This window comes from Pyrus communis, chromosome 13, assembly GCF_041283825.1.
Source record: "Pyrus communis isolate YQ-2024b chromosome 13, ASM4128382v1, whole genome shotgun sequence".
In the NCBI taxonomy this organism is placed as follows: Eukaryota; Viridiplantae; Streptophyta; class Magnoliopsida; order Rosales; family Rosaceae; genus Pyrus; species Pyrus communis.
This window is the reverse complement of record NC_142577.1, coordinates 14,847,957-14,868,914: the sequence shown is the minus strand read 5'-3', so window position 1 is coordinate 14,868,914 and position 20,958 is coordinate 14,847,957. Positions and strand designations below refer to the sequence as shown.

At 37.6% G+C, this 20,958-nt stretch overlaps 1 protein-coding gene across 1 annotated transcript; it reads right to left on the bottom strand.

Moving 5' to 3' along the window:
* Positions 1 to 7,202: 7,202 nt before the first annotated feature.
* On the bottom strand, positions 7,203 to 9,263 carry LOC137737016 (ubiquinol oxidase, mitochondrial). Its single transcript, XM_068476357.2, has 4 exons — positions 8,706 to 9,263; positions 8,494 to 8,622; positions 7,662 to 8,150; positions 7,203 to 7,535 (listed from the first exon to the last, which is right to left on the bottom strand). The coding sequence occupies exons 1-4, from the start codon at positions 9,045 to 9,047 to the stop codon at positions 7,476 to 7,478; spliced, it is 1,020 nt and encodes a 339-aa protein (XP_068332458.2). The 5' UTR covers positions 9,048 to 9,263; the 3' UTR covers positions 7,203 to 7,475.
* Positions 9,264 to 20,958: the final 11,695 nt, after the last annotated feature.

Below are 20,958 nucleotides of genomic sequence, written 5' to 3'. Positions count from 1 at the left end.
ATCATTCTTCACAACATGATTATGGAAGATGAGTACAATTATGAAGCCGTTGATGAATATGAGCTAGACACGATGAACAATTCAAGAACACGTATATATTGTGCTCATAACGCCACCGATGAGCCCGTGCAACATGAGTCATTACAAAGGGATAGACGTTACAATGAAAGAGACATTCAACGATATATTGCATTTCAAATGCCAAACATGCACAATGCCTGGCAAAATGACTTGATAGAGCATCAGTGGGTATTGAAACAAGCTGAAGATAATTAAGTTCATTTAGTGTGTTTTTTATTATTTGGTAAGTTTATGTAATTTTATTTGGTGTGTTTTATTATTTGGTATGTTTATGTAATTTTTTTTTAGTTCAGCTTTAGTGAGTTTTTTATTATAACCCAAAGTGATTGGAAAATTATGGGCTCCAATTACAAAAACTACTATATTCATCATCACTTAACCAATTTGTGGTGCTAGGATGATCTTCTCTTGTGGTGCTAGGACCATCTTGGCTTGCTCTCGCTTCTCTTGCACGCCTCTTTCGCACCACGTCCACTTTCTCTGACTTCCAAAAAAAATTTAGAATTTGGAGACTTCCCTTCTAAAGGCATGTTCATAATCTCACAATCTCGTTGAACCTGTCTTTCTTCTCTAACATGTTTCCTTTCTTGCCTAAGTAGCTCTCTTTCTCTCTCATTAGCCTGAAATTCTCTCTCAATAGCTGCAGCTTTTGCGTCCTCTCTAGCCTTATCAGCCTCATATTTCGCCATTTCTCTCGCTAAAGTCAATTCACCTTGGCGAGCAAGTTCTTCCATGAACTTTGCATCTTGGAAGCATTCCCTTTTTTCTTTGAAGCCTTCTTATTTTGAGGCTTAATTCAATAACGGGTTGAACCCAACGCTTGTTCAGGAAGAGGCGTTTCGGGCACTTCTTCTGCATCATCTTCATGAACATGCAAGCCATGATCGGGTGTAGAGTGTAGAGGGGTGTTGTTCATGAAAACTTCAAGACCAACAGGCACAACTCTAAATTTAGGACAATCATTGACAATATTCCAACATTCCCACCGGTTGAATGATTTATTTTTGCTTTTGGTTTTTTGCACCGTACCAAGCTTGTGCTTGAAGTTCCTACACAATGCGGAAGAAGAAATAATTATAATGAAAATAGGTAACAAATAAATAATTATAATGTACGTAGGTAACAAAATAAATAATACAAACAAATAATTATAATGTAAATTTGGGTATAGTACAAACAAATAAATAATATATTGTTACTTGATCCGAGTAATTTTCCCCACTTGGAATATTAGTACTAGTTTGTGCCAAGGTGTCTCTCCACGTACTAAACGATTGGCTAAGTAATTTCCAACGACTAGACATCGATTCTTTGGTTTTCCCACCAATTTTCTCAAGATAATTGGTATGAATAAGACTCCACATTTCTCGCAACTGCATCTCATTACCCGTAAGCGAACTATGAGTAACTTCAACCCAGCTAGTACACAACGCAACATCTTCAAGAAGCAACCAATTCATACTTGCATCAGTAGTCATTTTGTTGAAAAAAAATGGACTGAAACTTTGAGCGAAAGAAAGGAATGTGATTGAAGGTAGTTAAGAAAATATGAAATTGTGGTGTAAGGTAGATGATAATGAGAAGGTATTTATAGAAAAGTATAAACAATTTTTTTTTTTTAAATTTCAGATTTTTTTTCGATTTTTTTTAAATTTTTATTCAACTATAATCTGTACCATTGGATATAAAAAAATTCTGAATTCCAACACTCTAGATTGTGCCGCATGTCACAATGGTAATTTTTCTTAATTTTAAAACAATTTTTCCTTTTATTTTTTTTATTTATAAAGCAGATTAATATCAACAGTCAATCTCAGATCGAACGGTTGATACTAAATTTGTTTTTTTTTTTTTTTGTTTTACCGTTGAGATCGAACAATCCAAGTTAAAAAGTCGTTGAGATCGAACAGACCGTGGGAAGCCAAGTGGCTTCCAACGGTAACATTTTAGTTTGAAAAGTGGGTTGACTTTTCTGAAAATATGTCGGGCGACGCGCCCCCACAGACGAGTGGGGTGCACGCGCCTGACTGAAAAATATAAAAAAAAGGCCTGACACCAGGCTGACGTCAACCCTGGCGTCACATACACTCGAACTCTCGGGCTCGCAATTCTTCACAGGCCCTGAGCTCGAGCCTCCACCTCCACTCGGGCTCCTTCACGTTGGAGCGAATCCACAGGGCCTCGGGCCCTTTTCTCTGGCCTGTCCCCCAAGCAATCTACCACGGTGGAGTTGCTCTAAGCAAAAGCTTTTAGATCTCTTTTAATGAGTGCGGCTGTAAATTAACAAACTTTAGTCCTTCTATGTTTTTTTTTATTCTTTTGACTTTTACTTCTTCGGCTCTTCCCTTTCTCTGCCTCTCGTTGGATCACTTTTTCTTCTTCCCTTTTATTTATTTTTCCCTTTCGATTTTTCTTTTCCGTTCTCTTTCATCGCGGAAGACACCTGTCATCCCATTCTTTTTGGGTTCACAATGTGCAGAAGAGACCTGTCATCCCAACATTAGTTGCTTACTAGTAACAGAGCCCGCGCGTTGCTGCGGGTTTTAAAAGTTTATAAAACATGTATAAAGTTCTATTACAATAGTAGAAAATGATAGTAGGCAACAAAAGCAAAGAGCTAGGTGTATAACAAAGTTCAATAATGCATATTTGAATGAGAAAAAAAGAGAGAGATGTTAAAAGAAATAAGATAAAAATGGGTAGAATGATAAATTAAAAGAACAAGGTTGAAAAGTGTATATAAATTAAAAGAGCAAGGTTGAAAAGTGTATACAAATGATTTCATCAAATGAAAGGAAAGGACTGGTAACTGCTAAGAAATGCACCTAACACAAAATAGTTACTCTTGAGCTTACAATTACGATTGTTGTTTGACTGAGATCATTCAGCTCAATTTTCTCCCTTCATCTGTTTCTTACGTTTTCTGTTGATCTCTTAAACCTGAAAGGAATAACAATATCAATACAAACACAATCAAACATAGCCACAGAAGCCAAACACCAACAACCACTCACATCCTCCACCCAAAAACACACATAAAGAAAAAGGAAGAAGAATGTACGTATTTTCTCCTCTTCTATTTTCCTCCTAAAGATACTTACAATGGATATCATTGACAGTGATAATATATTATTGTTTCTTTGGTCAAATCTAATCGAATATTGTCAATTGGTAGTTAGTTCTATAACATTGTTTTTGCAAAAACAAAAAAAGAATGTTGTAGAAAGATGGATCAAATATATTTGGTTTGGTGTCTATATGTAATATAGAGATATAATTAAAAATTGGCAAATGATAAATACAGGCTTCTCTAAGCAAGGCCATGCAACCACACACACAAAAATAGATCGATAATAACAATATAAATATGTCTACCATACCTTGAAAACAATGAATAAATTAAATTGTCTTGACAATTATAAAGAAAACCAACTACATGATTAACAAAAGTTAAGCCTAAAAAGAAACGTAGGACATAGCGATCTATTATAAATTGCCACTTACATCAGAAACAAATGTTAATTTATGCAAAATCAATCATGGAAAAAAAAAATATACATAAAAAAGAAAATGGACAATAAGCACAAATAATTTTTTTTGAGATTATTAATCCATATTGCAAATCACAGGTCACAAATTGAAACAAATGATATCATCCAAGAATACCTTTTGTATTCTGTCTTTATATTGATTGCCAACAAAATTGTCTTCTTTTTTTTTTTTTTTTTGCTTTCTCAACCCTGTGCAGTTCAAAAGTAGAACGACCAAACCCTGTAATAAACCAAAATATTGTTCATAGCAAATTCCAAAAATTTAATTAGACTTAGCCAATACAGTCTCAAACCCATTTAATCTGAAAAATGTAAAAAGAATTTTGTACATTACAAAATCAAATCATATAATCTCAAACAATTTATTCATACCTTTTTTATTTTGTCTTTATACCGATCACCAACAGCCTTTATATATTTTTAGTCTGTCTGTGAAGGTGAACTTTTTTCAAGATATTCCCCTCTTGATCTGGCGAAGTGAGTGATTAAGGTGTTGTAGTTGAAGAAGTTCTTATGTAGTTTCTGCGCGTCTTCTTTCAGTGGTTTTTGGTTCTCCTTTGTCAAGGCTTCGACGACACGATTCTCGAAAATGGTATTCAAGTCCAAATCAAATTGATACCCGGAAAGAGAATTGTCGACTAGGAGGCCAGTAGGAGAGGTGCCAAGTATGGCTGTGATGTCCATCACTGTTGGGCCAAGAGGGCCGAAAGGAAGAACCATCGTATTGGTGGTCGAGCACCAGAAGCTCAGAGCAGCCATCATGAGCTCTTAATCCAAGTTAATCTTGATGGTGGAAAGTATAATGGCATAAAAAATGTCGAGAGCTTTCTATTCGTCGCAGAAATGTGGCTCCATTTGAGTGACCCAGGAATCCCAAGCCGCAGTGGTTGAAGGCCAAACACCTTGAGGTTTGGTTGGTTCCCATTTCGATCAATCATACCCTTGGAATAAGGGTTTTAGGCAATGGTCTTTGAGTAGTTCGGTGATCACTTCTGGAACATCTTCTTTGAACAATGGGCCAAGGGTTTGGTGGGAAACATTTAGCTCATCCTCAAATCAGACGGTTTTGATAGTGTTTCGATCAATGATACTTTGGCATTTAGTGCATTCCTCGACCAACTTGGCAATGAAAGTATTGGCAGCCATTGAAGAAGATGAAGGTTTTTTTGGGTTTTAGAAGAAGATGAAGGTTTCCTGGGAAGGTTGACTTTTCTGGGTTTGAAAGCAATTAGCAATGAGATTTGAGAATTTTGAAAGCATAAAAGTTTGAATGAAGGAAAACAAAGTATTTATAGGTGTTTTAGGAGGAAGATCACAAGTTTTTGGGGGCTAAAATCAACCGGATGATTTTGTAATCATGATAGATATTCAAAGAATATAGGTGAAGAGACCGAAGAACTCGTGGGTTGAGGATGCACGTTTGCATATGACGGCAAATTTAATGACGAAAAGATGTTTCGATGGTTGCACGTGTCGAATGTCATTATTAATGGCAGAACGAGTAGGCTGAGGAATCGCCACGTGGTAGAACATCTGACAAATTAAGATCATGCAATCGTGCTTCAGAAATGCACCTGAGTTGATGGAATATTTGGGACTTTTCATTGTCTTCCAAAGATACGTTAAGGGTTTGATTTCACTTCTTTAAGGCCGAAACTCAGCCAAAGAGTTATAAGCCGAAGACCTCAGAAGCGAGGGGGCAATATTTAGGCCTAAAATGACAATTTGGGCTGAGACTCTTGGTCCAGCGGTCTTTCGAAGGTATCATGGGTCGACTAGGCACCAATAGTTACCTTGTTGGTTTCAGTCGAGTCCTTTTGCAAAAAGGATTGTTTTGGATAAAGGCGAAGGTTAAATCCTGATACCATAAGGGGTCTTAAAGCTGAAGGCGCTGAGAGTCAGGGAATGAATCTGGTTCATTATAGAGTTTAGTTTAGAAACTCATTGGAACTAGGACTGGCCAAGTCATAATCAGATTGGGATAAGAACTTCTAGTCTGGGTATGTCTCTGGTTCGGCTAGGAGTAGGTTCACTGTTATAAATAGAGAAGGAAGTGCATCATTCAAGGCCTCTCCAATTCAACACACAAATTGCCCTATGCATACTCTTGCTCTACACAAAACCTCTCAACAACCTTGAGATTTTTATTTTCTTTTTTTCCACCACCACATCTTCAGTTTGGATAAACAGTACTATGAAGGCAACCGGTAAACATCTTCAGTTTGGATAAACAACACTGTTGCTGTAGAATCAGCCAACCGTAGAGCACCTTCAGTTTGGATAAACAGCATTACGTCGAGGCCAACTGATTTCCTATCCAAGTCTTGGCCGACAAGGATTTTCGAGTCTTTGTTGGTAGAGGTTATCTCATTAACCTTCTCGGCGAAGTGAGGTGTTACAAGTTATTGGGCTCGGCACATTGAACGCCAAGTTGTTTATGATTGGATATTCACAAGTAAGTTTTAGAGTTTGGCATTCTGACGCCGAACCACATTTACCATCAAGACATACATCTCTTTTGAGTACTTATGTCCGTATAGTTTGGTGTTAGTTCAGCGTGCTTATACTCTTACGAATATAATCATCGTGACTGCACCCGGTGCCGACGATCCGTGAAGTTCGCAAGACTAGTAGTCTTGTCTTCATGCTATAGAACCCGAAGGTCAAGACGTATTCCTTCCTCGGCTGTAGTCGCAAGATCAAGAAGTCAACAGCGTGCTCAACGCAACATCAACAAATTTAACTCCCCAGCCGAGCTCGGCCGACGAGTTGGCACGCCCTGCACACAACTGAATAATGTAGTTAGCTTATTAATTACTTTGTATGCGCGCCACGTTGACTTGATAGTTTTTAGGGACAACATAATCCAATAAAATACATTGTTTAACCAATAAAATTAAAAAATAAAAAAATTAAAAAAAAAAAAAACAATGAGCAGCGGCTATGGAGATTTTATATCCAAGATTTTGGTATGAAAAGTAAAAGCAAATTATTATTCAAATTTGCTAACAATCTACGGCGGCTATGGAGATTTTGTTTTGTGAAATTATATTACTGTTTCGATTTTTTTTTTTTTTTTTTTTTGGGTAATAGAAGACTAAATAGTTTTTTTACTTTATTTGATTGACAAAATTCAAACATAAACATTATCACTTACTGTAAAAAATATGTTAATGAGTAAAAAACATTGTCCAATGGTAAGGGCGTGGACCACGATTCTCCAATAAACAAAAAAATGAAATGTGGGATGTCCTGAATTCGATGCTCCGAGCTGGTAAGTCTGTTTGACTGTGATTATGGGTGAAGTAAAATTCCTCATAGCCTCTCTAGGTGCGAAAAAAGTGAATAACCATGCTTATCAACAATTGATTTTTTGAAAAATAAAATAAAAAAATCCGTTTCTAGTTTACTTTTTCTTTAAACCTACCTATTCAACAATTGATTTTTTTTTTTTTTTTTTAAATCCACCCAGCCAATGGACACGATTTTGAAAAATTCTCCAAAGGCAAGAACTGGGCATTATGTACGGCCGATGGGTCAAAGTTGAACTTTTTTTAAATAAACATCAAATTGCTCTCAAAACTTATCTTTTTTGCTTCTCATTATTAAACTGACAAAATCCGTCAAACAGTATTTGGCGGATTTTGTTTATTCAACTATTGTTGGCAAGAAACAATAATTTAGATTACAACGTAGGCAATTTAAATTCAATCGAAACGAAATTTTTACACTCGAAAACAATCGCTGTACTTCGTGTACATATATCAACTATCCACATACAAGAGAGATTACATCAGGAAATACAAGCAACTCTTTAATTAATTCTTCACATACAAAGCTACCTTAGTGATATCCAAGGGGAGCTGGTGCTTCTCTCAATTGCTTTCCCTGAAAATGAATATCCTGCCAACAGAAAAACAGTCAGATTTCGGAAACGCTAAGTTAACAAATCAAGGCCCAAGACAGAGCGAAATTTTGAATTCGAATAAAGCGGATTGCAATGGAAGTGTCGTTTAATTTACTACTCACAGATGCAAAATGGTTGACATCGCGATGATGAGCTTCATCAGCGCGAATCACAGTAATAACATCGTGGAGTGTCGCGTCTTTAGGCAGCCTCCAGTAATCGATTGCAATTTCAGGAGCCTTTACATTTTCAATTTTGCCATTTTCGATATCCTTCAAGTACTCTGTGTAGGAGAACACAGCCTCCTCCTCCAGATAACCGACAAACCTATGAGCCAGTTTCGGGGAAGCCAGATAAAGCCCGAAGAAGGCATTGAAGAAGACACCCTGCACGGCAAGAACCAGAAGCCTCTCGTGCCAGGCGGGCTTCACAAGTTCCACCACCGTCATCAGGTGCATCCTCTCGTTCTCTGCCTCTTCAAGTAAAGCTTTGATCCAACCGCCGCTGTGCTCAAACTTGCGGAGAGACTTCAAATGCAGCAACATTCCTCCTACCATACCGGGGACTGCTGCCACGGTTTCCAGCATCATTGCATGGCATCCGTGCCGTTGCTGCAACATGTATTGAACTACTTTAGATCAAATTGGAAGCGGAATATTACGCATCAAATTGTTTAACTAGTGTGATCAAAATATGATTCGAGGGTTCATTTGACGTTGCGCTATCAACACTTTTGACAAACGTCTACTATAAAAAGTTTGAAGTACTTTTACAGGAAGCACTTGATTCTTTATTAATAAAAAAAAAATGGCTGTACTTCTAAAATAAGCGCTTAAGCAAAAGTACTTCCTACAAAAGCATTCCAAACAGACTAAATCCAACCATGTCTTTGTCAAATTTTCACCCAACTAATGAAAAGAAGAATTAATAAAATCAGAGGTAAAAGTCAAAGACCTGGAAGTAAAGATCCGATAGAACTCGAAGAGACTTGACCGTCCTAAGCGCAACTCTGTCCAGAAATGTCTTCGGCACATGATGCTTGCTCAGATCAATCGATAAGTCCGCCTCATAAGTCTCCCACGGCTACATTAATCAAAATTAAAGATTAATTATATTAACAATACAGACTAATTAACTTAATAATTCGGATTAGTATTAGCCCTGACCTTGAAGCAATTCCACGGCCACTCAGTCCCATCCTCTCTCCTAATCTTGCGCCCCTGAATCCCCCAGTAGCTCGAAACGTCAACGCTATTGTTGCCGTTTGTGCTCTCTTTCTCCTCCTGCTCCTTCTCCGCCAACGACGTCGCTTGCCCTGACGACGACGACGTGCTCATCAGCATCCTACTCCTCCACTGAACCGCTCCCAAAACCCCGCCGTTCTGGCGACTCAGAAACTCCGAGCTCTCCAACGGCCTCGCCACCGCGACCGCCGTAGAAATGTAGCGATTGCAGCTCCGGCCATTGACGAGACCTCCGACCACCGACCTCAACACGACTCGGTTCATCTTCTTCCTCTTTCACAATTCAAATTTGGGTTTTGTTTTTCGATTTGTTTGTGGAAAGCGTTTGGGTTCCTGGGCATTTTATATGATGATTTGGTCTGTTTGGTTCCAGGTTTAAAATTCAAAGTAAAATTTCTGGCAGTTGACGATCTTGACTTAGACCTGGAGCCCTCTTCGTCCAAAAGACCTGGAACTTTCTTCCTCCAAATTCCAATCTTTGGGTGGTTGTATTTGGTGCGTGGACCGATTAAAATTCTTGCGCCTCAAGGCGGAGTTTGGGTTGGTGACACGTGTCCAGATGGGTCCGTTTCCAGGAAGCAACTGACTGCCGTGGCGGCTATGAGGTGGAGTACTACGTTTGTATGCACGTTCTCTTTGACTAAAATCAAAGTTTGCATTTGTTTTGAATTTTCTCTGTCTGCAAATTGTTGCAAGGGAAGAGCTACCACACGCATATTTTATATAGTACATACTTTTATAAGTGTTTAATTTTTGGATTTTTTAGGGGAGTTAAAATAAAAATGACTTAGGACAAGTTGGTTTTAACAAAAGATAACAAAAAAACATTCAAAAACTTTATTTAATGTAAAAAGCTTGAAATTTAATGAAAATGACAAAGATAATATAATAAGGACAAAACTAAAGCCTCAGAAGTGGGAAATAAACCCATGTGTAAAACTAAATTTTTTTTACCAACTAATACCCCTAACGGAAACCCCGTTCCGTCAATCCAATTCCATTGGAAAGTTGAATTTTCCCACTATGCTTTGAACTGCACCAAAAGTTTGTCGAGGCCATACTCCCATTGTATATTTGTTTGCTTCTGTCTATGTCTACATGTAAATGTGAGAAGAATGGAATTTAAATCAGAACCATCGATCAAAAATTGCGTAATCAAATTTGACATGTACCAAATTGGCAGCACCGCCCCACCACCTTCTCCCTAATCTACAAAACTAGAACCTTCATTCTGTTGTAAAATCGATGATGTGTGCAGTAGAATAAAAGAAACAAGACACAAAATTTATGAGGTTCCTCTACAGTTAGTGTGACTGGAGTACGTCCTCAGAGCAGCAGTGGTACTTTCATTATAGTTTAGAATAATAAGAGTACAAAATAACACTCTCTCTCTCTATATTATCCCCTCTCCTCTTCCTCTCTTTTCTCTTTTCCTCTTCTTCTCTTTTCTCTCTTCCTCTTTAGGAAGCCTTGTGTCTTCTGCCTATCTCCTTTGTGTTCTGTGGGGTGTTGTATTTATATAGAAAGCATGAGTCGTATGAAGCAAGCTTCAGTAGATAGTGGAAGGGCAACTTGCCCATTATTAAATAATTTGAGTGGACATCCACTGTTATACAACACATTCCCAATTATTAGTCCATTATTGTTATTATTATTAGCACTGTAATTAGGGCTATAAAGAGAAGTACGTCCACTTCAAAATACATATCAAAATTAGTTTGCTACTTTCATTGGCAATGAATTAGTCTGTTTCAAGGATCTTCCTAATTTCATTCAAAGACCTTCTCGTCCAAGATATATGTAACTACTATGAGTTTCAATAATATATTGATGTTTCTTGAAAAAAGAATTGTGATGAAATGCATATTGAAATATTTATAGAATCAAAATAGATTAATATAATTTTCATATAAGGTATTTATAGAGTTAGTTTGAGATTGTTGCGGGTTTACAAAAGTTGCTACCATTATTTTTAAAACTAAACACGAGTACTATAATTATTTTTTAAACTAAACACTGATTATTTTTGAAACTGAACACATGTACTATACTATTTATTAAACTGAACACTAGTACTATCACTATTTCTTAAACCAAACATTGACTATTTCTGAAACTGAACATGAATACTACACTATTTATGAAATTGAACACGGAGACTACATTATTTATGAAACTGAACACGGATACTACATTATTTATGAAACTGAGCACTGGTACTATCATTATTTCGTAAATCGAACGCTGACTATTTCTGAAACTGAACAAGTGCTACACTATTTTGAAAATAAACACTAATACCATTACTATTTCTTATACTAAATAATGATTATTTCTGAAACTGAATATAGGTACTATACTATTTGAAAAACACAAAAACATGAATAGACACCTAGCTAGCGATTCGGATACAAGTTTCCGCATACTTCCAAGATTGCTTGGGTAGACTCAATATATAATTAATTACTAATTATAGTAGCATCATCAAAACCTTGTTTATAAGTTGTCATCGCACTCACCAAATAAACTCATACTTTTCAACTTGTTTTTCTCAAATGACTAAATGATAATTAGTTTCAAGTGTGGACCATCTCCATATGGGTTTTGGTTAAAATATGTGCTTTATAATATTAAAAAGAGGATGAACTATCAATTCTGTTTGTGAATTACTACCTCAGTGAAAATTAAGTCCCTAAACTTTTTTTTTTTTAATCAATCCTTGAATTATAAAAATATGCCAATTACATCTCCTATATCATATTCGAAACTATTATATTCATTTTTTGTCAATTTAAATCACATTATTTGCCTGTGATACACATTTGAGGGTAGATTGGTAGTTTTTCATAAAGTAATAATGTATGGAGTTAATTTTGGAGGGTAAATTGATAGTTTTTCATAAGAAATAGTATAAGTTAACCTTGGAGGGTAAATTAGAAGTTAGATTCGCAACTATATGAAATGTTAAGGGCTTATAGGCGAGAAAATGATAGTATTACGCTCTAAAGTATGTCAAGTGACTTAAGTTAACTAAAAATTGGATAAAATAGCTTTGAATATAATAGTTGGGATGAAATTAGCAATTTTTGATGAATTTAGGGAGTTATTTTACCCAAAAACTAATTCAATAACCTAATTTTCACTAAGATTATCATTCAGAGACTAAATCGGTACTTCACTCTTGAAAAGATGTGCTTTATGATAAGTAGAAAGCTAGCTTCCTCTCTTGCAGCCTCTTTACAATATCATATTTGTATTTTATAATTTTAAAAAAGATGAGCTTTCCCTCATGATAATTGGGCTCATCTTTAACTACAAGTTTAACCAAGTCTGCTTCCGTATCGTGCTACGCACTCGAAGGCCCTAACCGCTCACTGCCACCCTCATGTCTACCCCTGGGTATCTCCAAATTGCAATTGGACTCATCTTTAACTAAACATTCAACTAATTGATGAGAAGGGCTTTCCTCATTTCTTGACTTTTTCGAGCCCTTCCTCCTATTTATCTCCGCCCCCTCTGAAACCCCATTACCGCCATTGATCCCAGCCCTTCTCTCTCGGGGTCTAAACAATCACACCATTCACAACCGCATCCTTAAACCTCTTATGATTAATTCTCTCATAAACACCACACGGACTAGATCTTTCAGTTACTATTCGAAGACTCCTTGTTACTCTTGTCGTACAAGTCCTCTCCACCTTGTGGCATATGTGCTCTGCATTTCTTCTTCGCAGCAACAAGACTTGCCAAAACCTTGAGAGTGGATTGCCATTTGGCTTAAACCTAGTAGTCCCACCAATGCTACAAATGCTGATGCTATGGATACCTAGAAACCAATAGCCCAAATTCCTTCATCCTCAAAGGTTCCTAATATGGTGATTCGAAAAAATGGTGAAATTCAAATGGAATTGAGAACGAAAACAGCGATGTGGAGAGATCGAGAGAAAGGTAGAGAGATCAATCCGATTACAAAAGTGGAGGAATTGTTTCTGTGCAGAGGAGAGATCAAGATTAGGCAGAGAGATTGAGAATGGAGATCGAGAAATTGGTATTGGGTGGAAAGATTGAGAAACAGAGAGAGGATCAAACGGGAAAGGGTTTGCCATTAGGGGTAAAACTGAAAACTCATTTTTTAGGTTAGTTTGATGTTGGGCTTGGTCTTAACTATTAAATAAAGGGAGTTTTAATGCAAAGTGTTTGTGCCAACAAATATTTAATCAAAAATCATCCCAAAATGTTATTTAACCAAAAGGGTTCAAAGTTTAATAAAAAAATCATCCAAAACTATTGTCCAGGCTAAACTTACAAGACCAACCCGTTACAAATCTACAATTTTGTAAATACCCCTAAATGATTTAATATTGTCCTGACTCTTCACCAACCTCAACCTAGCACGAAATCGCCATAACAACTCCCTGTCTTCCTATCAAATCGAATTCCTCCATTTCAATAAAAAAAACAAATCAAAGTTGAAAAAGGAAGCATTCATCGGAACAAAGCCGCCGAAACAAGTTCAAAGAAGTTTAATAGTAGAAACCGGCGAAAAAATGTATAGAATGAAAAAAAAAAAAAAAAAAAAAAAAACCAAAACATAAAACTGTTTCTGGATAACCCAAAACATAACACTGTTTCTGGAAAAAAAATCAGATACAGTGTTTGTTTTGTTTGTGCACAAACAAACACTGTATCTGGAAAGAAAAGAACCAAAATCCAGAGAAAGTGACTTAAATTCAGAAAACAGTGACTTAGATTTCAGAAATAGTAACTTAGATTCCAGAAACAGTCTATGTTTTAACCTTTGATTGTTTTTTTTTTTTTTCATATATCAGTTGATTATATTTAAGAAACATGGTGCTTATTTTACTTTAAATCCAAATACAGTGAATTTGACTATTTCTTTTCTAGCTTACATTTAAGAAATAGTGTGTCTATTTCATTTGGATCCAGAAACAGTGACTTAGATTCCAGAAATAGGAACTTAGTTTCCAAAAACAGTGACTTCAATTCCAAAAACAGTGACTTAGATTCCAGAAACAATGTTAGTTAAAATCCAAAACAATTTATTTTTACAGTTCAGAAACAGTGACTCATCGTTATTATTAAATAGCATGCAGATCTCAAATTTATTTTCTGGTGAAACAAACGATGAACTCCACCAACAAAGAAAAATTGAAAAATAGTACCTAGCGATCACATTTCAACGAAATAATACAAAATATAAATTAAATAGCATGATGATCTATATTTTTGTTTCAAAGAAAAAGAAGAAGGTCTGCAAAACAATAATGAACTCCATTAACGACGAAAATCTGGAACTCAACCGAAAAAATAGGGGTAAAATCGACAAATTATAATTTATTATAGTTTGGCCATTTTTAGTTGGATTGCTTTAATATGGGCCTATTTGGACCCGATTTTATATTTTCGACCCAAGCAATCGAAGCAATCGGATGATTATGAAAATTAAGATTTTTTCTTTGTATTACTATTGATTTTAATCATAGTAATTATCTTGAAAATATCCTTAAGGCTTATGGAGATACGCATGGGATTCTTTTGTAGATGACCAAGAGTTTTATCGAATGGTAGAGAAATTAAAAGAGATTGCACAGCTGGTTGCTTACCGACCCTTTACAATTAATGCAGTAGTAAGGAGAGCTATAGGAAGGCTTGCCGTGCAGATTGGTATCCAGTCAGTTGCAACAGTTCTATATTTGAATGGGTTTGCATGCAAAGCCACATGGAAAAATGGGATAAAGGTGAATTTGTGAGATAGTGATGTGATGTAATTAGGATGATTATATCTATGCAAAAGAGGTAGGCTAGGTTATGATGATGACACAAGAAACCTAGGTGGGCTAGGTCTTTGGTTGGATAGACTTTTATTTTGATTAAAAGTCATGGATAGTCATCTGGAAGATAGGCTTTAGCCTATGCCACGGATCAGTATTTCAGTTCTGCAAGTAAGAGTTACAATTGGACTCTACAGAATTATCAGGCCGCGTCAAGCAAAAGACAACCACTATAAATATAGAGTCGCATGCAACATTGAAGCCCCCTCCAATTCAACACACAAACTGCCCTGCGCAAACTTTCTTTTTCCCGCCGCCATATCTTCAGTTTGGATAAACAGCACCGGGAAGGCAATCAGTGAACATTGTCAGTTTGGATAAACAGTCTTGTTGCCGTAGAATTAGCCGACCATGGAATATCTTCAGCTTGAATAAACAACACTATGACGAGGCCGATTGGTTATCTATCCAAGTCTCAGTTGAGAAGGATTTTCGAATCCTTATTGGAAGAGGTCATCTCATTAGCCTTTTCGGCGAAGTAAGGTGTTACAAGTTACTACATTCGGCACATTGAAAGCCGATTTTGATATTGAACTTTGCAAAACAAGCAGCCTTGTCTTTAGGCTCTAGAACCCGAAGGGCGAGACGTGTTCCTTCCTCGGCCACAGTCGCAAGATCAAGAAGTCAGCAGCGCGCCCAACGCGAGATCAACACATTTTACTCCTCGGCCGACGAGTTGGCACGCCCCGCATACAACCGAAGGACGTAGTTAGCTTACTGGTTACTCGACCTGCACACCACGTAGGCTTGGTAGTTTTTAGGGTCAACAAGGCCTAGTACTAATCATTAGACAAAATTTATAACATGGTTTTTTATTAAAACTAAAACTTTTCAAGCCATTTTCATTAGTTTTCCTTTAAATAAACTTATTACCTGATTTTTTTTTTATTATTATTATTAAGATTCAAAGTTTTGAAGTCATTATCATTAGTTTTTTTATTTATTTTTTATTTCAATCAATCTAGTAGTTAAAATTTGAAAGAGTATGTGAAAGGTAAAATGAGCTAATTAACAAAAGAAATAAATTGAGCTTTGTTAGTTCCGGGGGCAACACATTGTCGAACAAAATGATAATCGAGTGTAATATGTTTGGTACCTGCATGGAATATAGGATTGAAAGCCATGTAAGTTGCCGAAATATTATCACAATTAAGATGCATTGGGATGTCGGAAAATGAAGAGCATGTATGAGTCCTTGTGTCACATCCCGACCCAGGACGGATCACTTCCCGAGCCCGTTCCACCACCGTAGCACAATATTGTCCACTTTGGGCTTACCATTCCCTCACGGTTTTGTTTTTGGGAACTCACGAGCAACTTCCCAGTGGGTCACCCATCATGGGATTGCTCTAGCCTCCTTCTCGCTTAACTTCGGAGTTCCTATGGAACCCGAAGCTAGTGAGCTCCCAAAAGGCCTCGTGCTAGGTAGGGATGGGAATATACATTTAAAGATCGGTCCCCTGGGCGATGTGAGATGTCACAATCCACCCCCCTTAGGGGCCTGACGTCCTCGTCGGCACACACGCGACCAGGGTTAGGCTTTGATACCAATTGTCACATCCCGGGCCGGGGTGGATCATTTCCCGGCTCCGTTCCACCACCGTAGCACGATATTGTCAGCTTTGGGCTTACCATTCCCTCACGATTTTGTTTTTGGGAACTCACGAGCAACTTCCCATTGGGTCACCCATCATGGGATTGCTCTAGCCCCCTTCTCGCTTAACTTCGGAGTTCCTATGGAACCCGAAGCTAGTGAGCTCCCAAAAGGCCTCGTGCTAGGTAGGGATGGGAATATACATTTAAGGATCGCTCCCCTAGGCGATGTGGGATGTCACACCTTGAGTCGAGATAGTCTCCGCACAAGCATAAGCAAATGCATGATCTTCTGCTTCTGCACTTGAATGAGAAAACCGCTCGTTGCTTTTTCCAAGTGATGAGATTAAGACCCAAAAATACACAATAACCTATTGTAGACCGGCGAGTATCAAGACAACCTGCCTAATTTGCATCTGATTAGGCTACAAGAAGAGTGGAAGCTGGGAAGCGACGAAGTGGTAGACCATGGCCGAGTGTGCCTTTCAAATAACGAAGGATGTGCTTGACTACCTCAAAATAAACATTAGTTAGAGCACTCATGAACTGGGATACATGTTGCATGGCGTAGGCAATATTAGGTCGAGTGAGTGTTAGGTATTGTAAAGCACTAACAAGTTGACGATAGGATGTAGGATCGGGAAAAAGAAAACCATGAGTACGGGAGGGAGAACCCTTTGAAACCATTAGTGTCGAGACAGGTTTGTATTCCAAGAGATTACTACATTTGAGAAGGTCGAGAGTATATTGTTTTGAGTGAGATGTACCATGTAAGAGACTTCAACTCCTAGAAGTAATGCAATTTACCAAAATTTGGGTTTCAAACTTAACACCCAAACTTCGTATAAAAGAAAGTAAATAAGAAGGATTGCTTCTTGTAAGCACTACATCGTCCACATAGAGGAATAAAATCATCATATGAGAGGTGTCCTGATAAATAAACATTGATTTATTCACTTGAGTTTGACTAAATCCAACCCAAAGTAAGAAAGAGCTAAAACATTGAAACCATGCTCGAGGTGCCTGCTTCAGGCTATAGATGGCCTTGTAAAGTTTGCATACATGGTGGGGTCGACTAGGATCAATGAAACCATGAAGTTGTTTTATGTAAACTTCTTTAGATAGTGTGCCATAGAGGAAGCGTTTTTGACATTTAGTTGTCAAAGAGCCCAACCTGAAGAAATGGCAATACTAAGGACCATTCAGATGGTGGTGGGTTTTACAATAGGACTAAAGGTATCGAAATAGTAATTCCGGGTTGTTGGTGAAGCCTTTTTACAACCAAGTAGGCTTTATGACTCTCAATAGAGCCATCGAAGCGGTGTTTTACCTTCAATATGCATTTCCATCCAATTGTATTAAAATTAGGGGAATCGGGAACCAAAAACCAAATACCATGTCTAAGAAGAGCATTAAATTCATCAATCATAGCTTGCTTCCATTCGAGAGAACGAGAAGCTTTCATATAACATGTAGGTTCAACATCACTTTGAGCAATGCAGCAAAACCAGAAAGGAAATGGATACCGTACTGAAACATTGGGCTAAATTTTCGGCTTGAAAATGCCTGATTTAGATCTGGTGTAGACTAGACTGGTACTTACATGTGATGGATTAGCGGGTGGTAATGAATCTGGGCCAGGTGGAGAAGGCCCACTATCGGACGAAGATAGAGGAGCTGGTGCAAGGGAGACTGCTAGAATGGAAGAGGACACGGGTCGCGGAGACAATATATTTGGATTAGTTGTCGACCCATCGATATTTGGGAGAGCAACGACTGTTGGTGGCCCAGGGATATGTGCAGCGCTGTCAGTATTAGAATGAACAGTCCCAGCAGAAAGAGCTAGCGTGTTGGAGTAGGTTGCACGTGTGACATCTGTGGGGTGCTAAAAAAAGAGCTGGTTCAGCAGAGAGAGGTCTATGAATGGGAAGAAAAACTGGTTGGTGCCTGGGTTTGCGAAAGTAGATGAATTGTTGGCAATTGATCCGAATGAAAAAATAACATAACGGGATGTATAGAGATGAGTTCTAACGGGTGAAGGTTATGCAGGGCATTGTTCACTGCAACCAATAAAACACAAGCAAGAGAGCGAGGTTCTAATTTATATGAAACATAATCACCAATAAAAGGATAACAAGTACAACTAGAGGTCCGAATAATAGATGATCGGGATGTCTCGCAAACAATGCATGATAAGGAGAATTCCCTTGTAGAACCGGAGTCGGAAGTTAATTGAATAAGTAAACGGCCGCACAAAATGCTTTAACCCATAAGTTGTGAGGTAAATGAGTCGTGAGAACAAGGGTGCGTCCCATGTTAGCTATGTGTCCCCATTTGTTGGGGTGTGTGAGGACACAAACCGATGGATGATTCCTTTGCTAGTTCAAAATTGTTTAAATGCCAAGTTGTTATATCATTGCCCCCATCACTTGGAAGTTGTTTAATAGAAAAAGGGATTTTCAACATATGCCACAAAGTTAGTAAAATGAGTACAAACTCGGGATTTATGAACACATGGGATAAATCCATGATTATTGAGTAGTCATTCGTAAACAAGATGTAGTAACGAAAACCAGAGACCGAAGAAATAGAAAACATCTAAAAGATTTGCAATGCCTATGGTTCTTGTTTGGAAGTTTTGTCAAACTCAAGGAAAATATCCATAAGTATACTCACTGAATCTTTATGTTTTATTTGTGAGAACTCAGCTACTTTTTTAAAAGATGGTTACCTTAATTCTCAATAAAAATGCCTACCTATAAAGCCCTGAGTTGAAGAGGGAACATGTCCCAAGATGATAATTGGGGAAAAAGTAAAATTTTAATCTCTTCAAAGGTGAGCTTTTCGGTTCACTCCCCTTATGTGGTCAACTTTCTTACAAGTCTACCGCCTTTCTTTTACTCTTTTTTTCCTATGATTAGGAGTAATTTTCTCATTGGGTTTTTGCTACCTAACTAGATTGTAACGAGACACCCACCTTGGGCTGGTCATATCCTTGCGAGCTTTCTAATTGCCTCCAGAAGAGTGTAGTTTTGACTTATTGTAATTACTTGTCTCCTTAGACTATGGGCTATCTCCCATATTAGGTTTGACCATAGCGAGGTTTTGTGAGTATTACTACCAATGCATTCTTCCATTAATTTGAGACTTGCATTTGCTCATTGTACCAACGACTCCATCAACTGAACTTACTTCACCACAGAAGACCTGATGCGACGTTTTGCTTCAATATTTGCACACTCAAGGGGGAGTGTTACAATCCTAATTTAGTTGGGATGTATTTGTGTAAATCCTATTGAGATTCTATAGTATTTTAGATAGTTTCCTTTTTCAGTTATAATACCTATAGGGTAAGGAATTTACCTTCCCTATTACTATAAATAAAGACACAATGAGGTGAGAAAATACGACCACAGAATTCACCTATTTCTCTTCTCTCTGTTTGCCGTCCATTATCCTCTCTCTGTACAATTCTTCAGTTAAATAGGCCTACAAGTTTGGCATTGTAATGAGAAAGATAGTTTGGCATTGTTCACTAAAGTAACAAAATTTATAGACTTTAAGAGATGTTCTTATGAGGTTTGGTTGCTTCTAGTAGTACTTCCAAAGATTTTTAGTAATTATAATGTCCTTTTGAATTTGACTATTTATATTTTGTCGATTTTTTATAGTTTGTATAGATGATTTTAACCCATAACGTAGTGAGTTAATGTCCATTCTCAGAATTTCTTCTTAAAAAACCCATGCTAGTACATTTCTTACCTAAAATAACTTGTCTAAACGGCAAGGCAACCATGTACAGGAAGAACAATTGTTCCCATAGCCATATGCAACTTTAGCTATTAATGGATTAATGGTACATTAAAAGCATTTTTAGATAATCCAGCCCCGTATTTCCTTTTATGCATAAATTTTTAGGCATCCCTCAAACTCAATGCTTCTCTCGCACATCCAAAATACACAGATATGAAGAGATTGACAATTTTGTTGATTTTCGCATTCCCCACAATCTGTGAGGGTGCAACTTTCTGGGTTCCAACGGATGTTAAAATAATCAATGGTTTGGGTCCGCGGACAGATCTTAACATTCGTTGTAGATCCAAGAACGATGATTTAGGCTTGCACTCTCTTCGCCCCGGAGGCAGCTTCGAGTTTCGTTTCAGGCCTAACTATTGGAGGACAACACGATTCTATTGCAGCTTTCGATGGAGTGACCAATTTCGCCGGTTCGACATTTTCGTACACAAAAGGGATGATTGCAGGCATTGTACATGGATGATCAGAACTTTAGGCCCGTGCAGGTGCAACCAAGACAACAAAAACTACGATAAATGTTATCCGTGGGACAAGGATTAAATTTGGAGGGCGCATAACATGAAACTAGGATAAATGTTCGTCTTTCTGTTTTTCCTTGGAAATTTGATCTCGACTATGAACAAGTTTTGGCAGAGAATTTTCAATTCCGACTTTTTGCACCACGGGACCGTCGACCTTCATTTATATACGAGCAAAAATGTGCTCCAATTTCACATGCGCTGCTCGATCATAGGAGGCTGACTGCTATCAGGTAGATAATCAGCGAACATGGCAGGCAACACACTTTCAAAATTTGTTAACTTGCTCATGTAAATAGAAAGAACTTGCACAAGTTGCTTCATCTATCAAATGTCGCCTATCATCCATGACGATATATGAAAACGCTACGTTTATATAATGAAAAGGAGGCAAGC